The sequence below is a fragment of the Condylura cristata genome, unplaced genomic scaffold, assembly GCF_000260355.1.
Source record: "Condylura cristata isolate star-nosed mole 26May11 unplaced genomic scaffold, ConCri1.0 scaffold00029, whole genome shotgun sequence".
Lineage (NCBI taxonomy): Eukaryota > Metazoa > Chordata > Mammalia > Eulipotyphla > Talpidae > Condylura > Condylura cristata.
The window spans coordinates 9,412,854-9,422,688 of NW_004567130.1; the positions used below are offsets into that span (position 1 = coordinate 9,412,854).

The 9,835-nt window shown below is 62.2% G+C and overlaps 1 protein-coding gene across 1 annotated transcript; it reads right to left on the reverse strand.

Annotated features, from left to right (window-relative positions):
• Window positions 1–6,936: 6,936 nt before the first annotated feature.
• Window positions 6,937–8,136, reverse strand: OSM (oncostatin M). Its single transcript, XM_012730834.1, has 2 exons — window positions 8,041–8,136; window positions 6,937–7,476 (listed from the first exon to the last, which is right to left on the reverse strand). Exons 1-2 carry the CDS (start codon window positions 8,134–8,136, stop codon window positions 6,937–6,939), a joined length of 636 nt encoding a protein of 211 aa, XP_012586288.1.
• Window positions 8,137–9,835: the final 1,699 nt, after the last annotated feature.

Genomic DNA, 9,835 nt, shown 5'->3' on the forward strand with positions numbered 1-9,835 from the left:
CAGAGCTGTGCACCCCAGACAGGTGACCTCATTGCTCAGGACTGGCTTCCAGCTTCTACAAAATGGAGCAGTGTTGCCAGCCTGTGCACATAGCAGCAATCTGCAAGCCCAGGCATTTCAGTGGCTGAGTTACTAATGTTACTATCTCAGCTGTTAAAAGGTCACATGTGGGGTGCAGAGAGGGGACATCTCGTTTCCAGGATCACACAGTAAATCAGCAGCACGTCCCCAATAGCATGTGGTCTCCCCAAACAGGGACTCAAGAGTCCTGGGTTTCCATCCTGATTGCTCTGGAATCAGAGCAGAGCCTAAGCTCTCAGTTTCCCCATCTGCAAAACAGTCCCCGAGAAGGCCATCCATCTCGAGGGTCTAGAAAAGGGTCTCTGAGGTATAGACTGTTGGGTGGGGGGTAGGAGACAGGGAAAGCCTCCAAGGAACCCTAAAAAGCCCCTTCCAGCAGGAGTTGAGACCCAGATTTGCCTTTGCTACGCCCCTTCTCCAGCACAGGTGCTGAGCTCTGCTCCATGTCACGGGCTGTAGCGCCCCCCACTGGCCAACAGGCAGCAGGCGCCATGACCAAGGAAAGTCACCACCAAACCCAGACCAGTCTGACTCAGCCAGGGCCTCCCCTAGAGCCCCGAAGGGCGGGATTTGGGAATTGGGGAAGTGGGAGAGGATGTCTGAGGCTTGGAATGGAGGGTGGACAAAGGCAGTGGCCAAGGAGGGGAAGGCTCAGCTCTATCCTGCACCGCCGTGGGGTGCGGCAGAAGCCGTTGGGAAGAGCCAACCGCTCTTCCACAAGGGGCCACAAGGGGGCGCCAGGACCACATGCAGTTCGTTTGGGGCCAGAGCTTCTCGATACCCACCAGCCCGCACTCTGGGAAGAGGAGGAGGAAGGAGATTTAGCCCCTTCCTGCCCACCTCCGGGCCCAGGGCCACCTCCTTGGAGCACCATTTATAGGTCCCCACATTAATGCAAGGTGGGGCTGATAATCTCCATTTTGCAAAACTGCACACAGACCCAGAGAGGTGAAATCCACCACCACATCAGTCCCACCACAAGAAGCTGGTGCAGCAGAGAACCCAGGAAACCAGGGACCTCGAGCTCCAGTGCCTGGACTTGTCAGCCCCTCACTGACTCACCAGCAAGGACTGCCTGGTGCAAGGTGACCAGCACCCCCCACCCAGGAGAGGCCTCCTCCCCAAAGCCTCTCCCCAGTCTTTGGAAGCTGCTGATGGCAAGAGAGAGGTTGAGCCCCTTCTCCAGTTATTTGTGCCAAGGGGCCAACTCATCCTCCCTGGTGCCAGGCTCTGTGCAGACATTGCTGATGTTCTTCCTTTCTGCCCACCTTGGCCTGTGAACTGGCTATTCCATAATTAGACCCCTCTTACAGAGTGAATAGAGCATAGAGCGGTTGAGAATTCCCCTGACCCAAGGTCAAACGTGTAGGGGCCATGACCTTGACACGCCATATACACCAGAGCCCTCCCTGAGGAGCTTCACTTTGTCCAAACCCCCTCCCCTCTCCAAGCAGAGGCAGGCTGGGGTCACACCACCCCACCTGCCCACAGGGACAGGAGCCCTCTACCCCCGAATCGCCACAGAAAGCAAATTCACTTGGGCTCAGAACCCTCACCACGCGGGGGGAGTGGAACCTTGGAAATCTGGCTCTGAAGACTCCCCAGAAAGGGGACCTCTCTTGAGTCAAAGGAAGTTAGGGTTCAAGTCCAGGACTCCCTGCACCAGTCCCGCGCAGCGTCCATCCGCTGCCCTTTAACCCCGGAGTGACTGAAATGCTCATGTGCCCACATGGCACTTTCACATGGGGCCTGTCCTGTGTGCCTCGCCTCGCAGCCTCAGTGACCTGCGCCTCCCCACGCAGCCCGCAGCCGACGACACTGAGGCCCCGGGAGCTGCGGGGGCGGTGCCGACCCCCGGAAACCAGGGGAGGCTGCGGGGTAAGTGCGGGGCTGCCTCTCCCCCCTGCCCTGCCCTGCCCTGCCCATCAGGGAGGCCTACCGTGGGCTGTACCTGCCGGACCCGCTCGAGTCTCCAGGGCTGTGTGCCCGACCGTCAGCGCGACACCTTCATCTTCGGGGCGAGGCCCCCTCTGATCCCGTCTCCTGCTGGATCTTCTCTGGAGATAGCTCACCCCGCCCCCCCAGCTGACTTCCCGTCAAGGGCCGGGTGGGGAGGAGGCTCTCCCCACTTCCACCCCACCCCACCCCCCAGTTCAAGGGCGGGGGGCAACTCGAGCACCCCAGGTTCCTGGTCAGACTATACCTGACACAGATTGGGGCCGGATCTATGGGGAGACCCCGGGGGCTGGGGGGGGGAGAATAAGGGCCAGGGGGTCATCCCTGTGCCCCTCACCCTGCCCAGCGCGGCCTCTGGGACCTGAGTCACAGCTGACTGGGCCGCGCCCAGCCTGCCTGGGTGACCCAGGCCGGCATAAGGCGATGACTGGGCAGCCCTCCGCATGACTGTGCGGGTCGGCCTTAGGTGTTTTGACTCAGACCTGCCGCAGGCCGTGTGCACCAGGCCCGTGTCCCTGTCCCGGTCCCCGGGGCACTCACAGGGCCGCAGCCACCCCTAGACTCAGGCTCCCCAAGACACCACTCCCGCCGGCACCCACCTCGGAGCCCTGGAGTCACCTGGGCCTTCATCAGCCTCTACAGGCTCCAGGGCCCCACCTGCCCAACCCCCTCCCTCGGAGACCTTCGCCCCTCCCAGGGCCGCGAAGCCCAGCCCTCAGGAAGGGGACGCCCCAGGAAGCAGGGAGGGCCTCTCCCCTCTGACCATGGACTGTGACCCTTCCCTCAGCCTGGGAAAGGGGTTCTTCAGGGCTCAGGCTCGGGTGGAGGGTGGGAAGGTGTGGGGGCACAGGGACCCAAAAAATGAGCAGTGAGGGAAGAAAACCAACAAGGAGAAGGGGACACGAGAGAAAACAGGAGAAGGCTGCCAGCCCCCTCCGCGAAGCCCCAACATGGCACCTGTCGTGCCCAGGAGCCGGCATATGCCCCACCCACAGAGGGGCAGGCAGCGGGAGCTGACCCCTGCGGAGGCAGTCGGGAGCTGAACCCGGTTTGCTTAACGTGGAGGACTTCCTCAGCCCCCATACCCCGAGAAAGAGGAGCAGCCCCTTAAACGGGGACACCCAGAGCGCTGCTGCACGCCTGCGCAGACGTTTGTCCTGCGAGTTGCACCAGACAGGTGCGCGCGGCACTGGCAGAGGAACTGTGACACTCACCCTGAAAAGCTTCAAAGAGGAAACCCGGCTCAGGGCTGTGCCGCAGCGGGCAGGCCCAGCCTGTGCCAGCGCGGTGTGGCCACGCGCCTTGCCCCTTCTCCCAGCCCATAGCCAGGGGGACAGGCGCTGCCAGCCCCAGAAAGGGTGCCTGTGGGCGGCCACTCGGGCTGTGGGCAAGCGCAGTGGGAATGAGAGTGCCCCTCCAGACAGTACAGCAGATGGCCCTGGGAGCCCCACTTCTCAGCACTTGTTGGAGAGGGGTAGCGGCCACCAGGGAGGACCGGCTGAGCCCGATGCAGACTCCAGAGTGGCGCCGGAGCTGCAAAACAGCACCAAGGAAACCCAAGCCGCGGGGCTGGGGATGAGGGGCTCAGTATTTGGGCCTGACCTTGGGCCGAGTGCAGAGGGGCTCCTGCAGGCAGGGGCAGGCCGGGGGTCAGCTGAGCATGGAGAGAATGCCGAGAGGGCCCGGCTGAGTTGGTGGGCTGAGAGCAGGGCCCGGCGTGCCGCGCGGGTTTGGCGCCCACGCTGTGGATTGGGACAGGAGGGAGTCGCAGGTGTGTGGCAGGAGACACACTGACAGACAGGGTGTCTGGCGGGACAGGGGCGCGGGAGGCAGGTACCAGGTAGGGGGCAGCTGGGTGAGGCCTGAGGTCGGGAGGGGCTGAGGCTCTGGAGCGCCAGCGGCCCAGTGGGAAACAGAGGGCAGGTGTGCAGTTAGGGGTGGTTCTTACCTTGAGGCGTCCACAGGGATCCCAGCAGCTGCATCTGTGCACCTGTCTGGGTTGAGGACCAGGCTGGTGGTGGCGGCCTGGGGCCTCCTGCAGCTGCCGTCTCATCAGAAGACATGGTGGGGGTGCCACATCTTTATAGGGAGGACCCCTAAAACTCTAGCCCAGAAGCCGGATCACCCATGGGATGGGTGCTTTTCCAGCTCACAGCCAGCATCAGTCACCTCTCCTGGGGCCATGGAGTAGGGGGTTGGCGAGGACCCAAGCAAGAGTGGGGGCGACCAGCTGTGCTTCCCAGCTCCCCCTCAGGCCGATCTCTGCCCTCTCCGTGGGCAGCCACAAGGCAGCCACAGCACCAGCTCCCTTCTGCTCCAGGAGCCTAGCACAACCTCCTGCCCAGTTTCCCAGCAGCCCAGCCCCAGTGCTGGGTGAGGCCAGCCTGTATTGGTGCCCCAGAGGGTGCCCCACCGGGGGCCAGCTCCCTGGAGCTTCAGCTTCCATCAACATATCTGCCTCTGTTCTCCCCTTCAGGCTGAGGGGCCGGACCCCATCTGTCCTGCTCCTCACTGGGCCCCCCTGGTGCCAGGCACTGTGCAGGGTGCTGGGATGCAGCAGCGCAAACAGATGCTGTCTCCACTCCAGCAGCTAGAGGGGGAGGTGGGAGGTGGTGCCAGGGCCAGTCAGGCAAGCCCCTCCTGGAGACAGTTTGTGGAAAGCAACTAAGTACCTGGAGCAGGGCCGTGGGCAGTGGGTCTGAATTGCTGAGGATGCAGATCAGGACGACTGGGAACAGACAGGGAGCAGCACAAGTCGGGCCTCGCGCTAGGAGGGCGCATTTCAGGAGCCCAAAAATGGCCGGGGTGGCAGGACCCCCAAGAGCAAGGGCTAACCCCTAGAAGGAATGTCATGGGTGCTGCCTCGGGAGACTGCTGGGTGGAAGTCAGGGACCCAGGCTGGAGCTCCAGGCCTGCACTGACTTGCTCTGTGACCTTGGGCGAGCCGCTTCCCCTCTCTGGTTCTTTATCAGTAAGGCCCTTACCACACTCTGATCTTCCGATGCAGAGAGCCTTTGCCCTCTTTGTTCCTGCCACCTGGAAGGCCCCACCCTTCTCCCACGTGTCACCCAGGCAGTGTCACGGTGTCGCCTCTTCCTGGTGTCACCCTGACCGCCCACGCGGTCTGACTCTCACTATGACATCAGCCGCCTTACTTTTGCCTCGCTCCACTGCTACCAGGTGCTCGTTTGGGGTCTTTGCTACTGTCTGTCTGCTCCTCACCTGGGGGCTCTGACCTCTCAGGGACACACAAAATTGTGAGCCAGGTTCCGAGGCTGAAGGGTAACAGGAAGTTGCTCACAGATAATGCGTACCCCAATGCGTACCTCAGTCCATTGTTCTGAGAAGGTGGGCAGGTCACGCCAGCCCTGAGCCCCGGTCTCCTCTGCAAAGCTGCTCATTTCTACTAGAGACAGTCTTGCCGGGGCGCTCCTCTCTCTGGTGATGTCCTGTTCCCTCCTTGACCCCAAACCCCAGAAAATGGGGGTAGCCAGGGACTGATCCAGGTCAAGGTTATCCACTCCTCTGAGTCCTTCCTTTGTAACTGCTGCCTCAGCCTCTCATGGACCGACGGGTGCCCCACCTCAGGTGAGCGGCGGTGGGGAGCCCAGTTTTCTGGGGGAACTGGATGCCTTGGGCCCTTAGAAAGCATTTTCAAGGACATGTTAGTTTCCAGGCCAAATCGAAGGCAGGATCTACTATTACGTTGTCCGTTCGCACTGTAACCTTCCTACTCCCCCCTCACCCCAGAACTCCCTCCACCCCCAGTGTCTCAAGGGAGCCCCGTCCAGACACAACAAGTCCTTGTCTGTGTCTGGGACGCCGCCACAGTCAGAGCCCCCAGCTGCCGGCTGGCTGGACACGTGACTTCCCTTCCTAGGCACGTCAAGACTTCCAGCCCAGCCTTCAGGCAGTGGACATGTGTGGTCTTGCGGCTTTGAGACCCCTTTCCTGAGAGGCGGGGCTCCCTGAATCCTCTCCCACAGCCTGCAGAAAACACAACAGTTTTAGAAACCAGAAAACTTTTAAATAGATGTCGATACAATATTAACATTAAATATGCACCATAAATAGGCCTTATAAATAGGAAACTGATAAAAATGGATAAATAGTCTCGTTCCCCCAAGGAGAAGGCCCCTTGCAGGATTGTTTCTGCAGGTGTAGATTCCAAGTCCGCCACCAGAGGGCGCCACCCGCGGCCTGCGGGCCCCCGCGGGGTCAGGTTTCCCTCAGGAGTGCGAACACTCAGTCCTTTCGCAGGAAATAGTCTGATTTACAGAAAGAATCTGATATCCACCCTATGGTACAGAATCCCAGACACACCAGTCATGCACAAAGAGAAAACTGAGGTCCAGAGAGGTAACGTGGCTTCAAGGCTGCATGTGGTTTAGGGGCTCCGCTGGACCCTGAGCCCCATTTCTTGGGCCAACCGCTCCCAGAGTCAGTCCTCTTCTGGACACTCTGCTCCTGTCATAGCTGCCTAAAGTGAGGTCACCCAGACATCCAGGTGTCTGGCCCTGGCGTGGCAGTGAGGCATAGGAGGCCAACTCAGGACTGACCTCCCCCTCTGACCACCAAACAAGGAAGTCTGGGGGCCACAGCCTGCAAGTCATGAGCAGGAAGGGCCAGCCTCCGGGGAGCCGGGGGGTGGGGGGAGACAGTCTGTGGTGAGTCAGCCTGTGTCATCAGACCCCTGAATCAATGGAAAGTTGGCCACGCGTGATCCAACCCTGACGCCCCATTGAGACGGGCGAAGTCAGGTATACCACAGCCTGCCCCCTGCCCCCATCCCTCCCTGAGGAGGTGAAGGGGCCTGCCTGGGCCCACCTGTTAAAGTGCTCTTCAAGGGTAGACCCTGAGGAGGCATGTCCTGTAGGGCACCCTACAGGGGGCCTAAGGCTACCGCAGCAGCTGTACCCTGACCACCAGTCTCTGGCCCTTGCTGGAGGGGCGCGTCCTGCCGGCCCCCTTCCGTAGGGCTGGGGGGGGGCTGTGTCTACGGCTGCGGCTGGGGCTCAACCGCCAGCCCCTGAAGACCTGCCCCACGGCGTGCATGAAGCGGCCGAAGCCACTCAGGAACCTGCAGCCCTCCAACTTGAGCTGGAAGGTGTCTGAGGTAGAGGTTGCCGACGGCAAGACCCACGGGCTCTCCTGAGTGGGCTTCGTGGCCTCTGAGGTGTCCGGGAGCAGCTGGGCCATGCAGTGAATGTTGTTCCTGAACCCGCGGATGTTTAGCACGGCTGCCTCCAAGAACTTGGCTTCGGGGAGACCCTTCTGGAGAGCCTTCAGTCTGTGCAGGGTGTGGCTCAGCCTGGTGTCCAGTGCATGCAGGAAGCTTGGCCTGCTGAGCCCCCGCAGGGCATCCTCGCTGGGGAAGGCCCCGGGGCGCTCCTTGCAGCGTTCTTGCAGTACCGGCACATCCAGGCCTTGGATGTGGATCTGGGGGGAGGGGGAAGGGGACTTAGTGCTGGAGCACACGTGCACGCGTGCACAGACACAGACACGCCTGCTCTGGTTGGTTTGAACCGCTACAACTCATGCACCCTCTAGCCGACCTCCTCCCTGTACACATGCAGAAAACTGAGGCTGGAAAGGGGAGAGGACGCCCCTGCAAGCAGGGAGCGGGGCCCGGGGGTGGGGTGGGGCGGCCCCACAGCAGAGACTGAGCTGTAGGGAGCCAGTGCGGAGGGCTGCTTTGCGGGCTGCCTCGTCCCCGGGCACCTGAGCGAGGTGTGCAGGTCAGGTGTGCAGCAAACGTGCTGACAGGGCGAAGGGGGTGATGCAGCGAGCGTCACACCAGTCCCGCTGAGCTGGACCAGCTGCGTTGGCTCCTTGGCATCTCAGGGTTGGGCCTGAAACATTCCCCATGACCACGGAATAAGCTGGGGGCTCGGTCACCCCACGCACACCTTATGAGAGGGGCTGGGGACTCAGTGGGCCTGACCCTCCTAGGGCTCAACCCGCAGTTCAGAGACGCAGACACCCCAAGGGCAAGACACTCACGTAGGGCTCCAGGAGCATGCTGGGGTTCTGCATGAAGTCAGCCTGGCGCTGGAGCTGCCTAAGCAGCTCATGGTACTTGCCAGAGCAGCCGCCCATGGCTGCTGCCCTCAGGAGCAGGAGTCCGAGGGCCAGACCTGGAGCCAAGGAGAGTAGGGCCGGTCATCTGACTGGCAGAGAAAGCCAGAGGTGGGGCTCTGGGGGGGGGGCTCAAGAGAACCTCAGAACGTGCGGCCCCAGGGCCCTGGCTTTGCGCCTCGGGGGTGGGCCTGGGCTGTGCAAGGGCGCGTGGGCGCAGTCCCCTTCCCAGCGGTCACTGCCCAGCACCTGAAACAGTGGCAAGGATACCCCAAGGAGGCATTTGAAAGGCCGTGGCGTGGAGCACCTGTGCCGGGCTGTGCTTTGAACCCAGGAACTGGCCCAGTAAGTAGGAACTCTCGGGGAGACCTCTGGGCCCAGGGGTGGCTGCTATCCCAGGCACTGGACCCCTTGTCACCTGTCACCCAACCCCATCCTCCATGCCGGTGGTGTCCAGGAGCAGCCCGGCACCCCAGTTATGTCTGCAGAGCCATGGAGGTTGCCATCCCCCCCAGAGGTTCCCGAGATCCAGCCCCCCTTTTACTTATAGGAAAACCAGGGCGCTGAAGGAACAGCCCAGGCCCCACGAGGTCAGCACTGGCGTCTGGCCTCCCACGCTCCTTCCGCAGGTGCACCGGGGCGCCTGAGCCCATTGGAAGGCCCCAGGGGGCGGGCACAGCTGCCAGCTGCCGCCTCCCCCCACCCATCAGGCACCAGCAGTCACGTGGTCGGAAGGGGTCTGTGGCGCAATGGGCCCGGAAGGCAGTGACACCATGTTCCCCCTTCGGCCCCTTGGGGAAGACGCTGCTGGGGAGGGCGTAGGGGCTGGGCGCAGTGACCACACAGCACCCCTCACTGGCTCTCAGGTACCCGCTGCCGGGCTTCAGAGGGGAGCCCCTGTGAGTGTGAGGGTGTCTGGTGGGTGTGCGTCCAGGTCTGGGTCTCCGTAAGGCTCCGGGGAGCAGCTGGCCGCACACAGGTGCTGAGCCCCAACCACCCCAGGCCGGGGGCTGTGTGTGGGGTTCCTTAGCTTGGTGAGATTGAGGGCTTTGGCTGGGGTCACATGGCTCTGTGTGCTGCCACCCTGTGGGTGTGGCTAAGTGTGCTGTGAGATTGTGTGGACCTGGGGTCCCGGCTCCTGACTGTCTATCATCCTGGGCCCCCCGCGCGAATCGGGGCGAGGAGGGCGAGGAGGGCCCGCCACCCCGCCGCTCCTCCAGACATGGCACCATGTTCCTGCCCAGCTTCCTCCGCGGGCCAGAGCACCTACCTCCCTCCTCCTTCCCAGCCTCTCACCCAACCCCTCCCTCCCTCACTCCCAGAGTTGCCTCTATATCACCTCCCCCTGGAAGCCCTCCAGGGATACCCTTTCTTCACCCTGTGCCAATGCTAGGTTCTGAGCAGACCCCTCTCTTTGCCTGTCCTCCTGGCTCTTTCCCCTTTTCAGCATCCCTCTGCCCAGTGCCTGCCACCACAGCTCCGGAAGACAGAGGGCCAGCACCCATGGGTGCAGCAAGCAAGTCCTGGTGGAGAGGAAGGAAGTACTTACTGAGTAGCGTCCTCCAAGTAAGTGGTGCCCACATGCTGGGTGCCGAGCTCCGGCCTGTGCTTGGTGGGGGTGACACCTCCCGGCTGGGAGCCCTGCGGGCTGGCAACCACTTTATGCCCGCTGGGGTGATTGGCCAATACTTCAGGAGGTGGGTGGGAGGGGGAGGGGAGG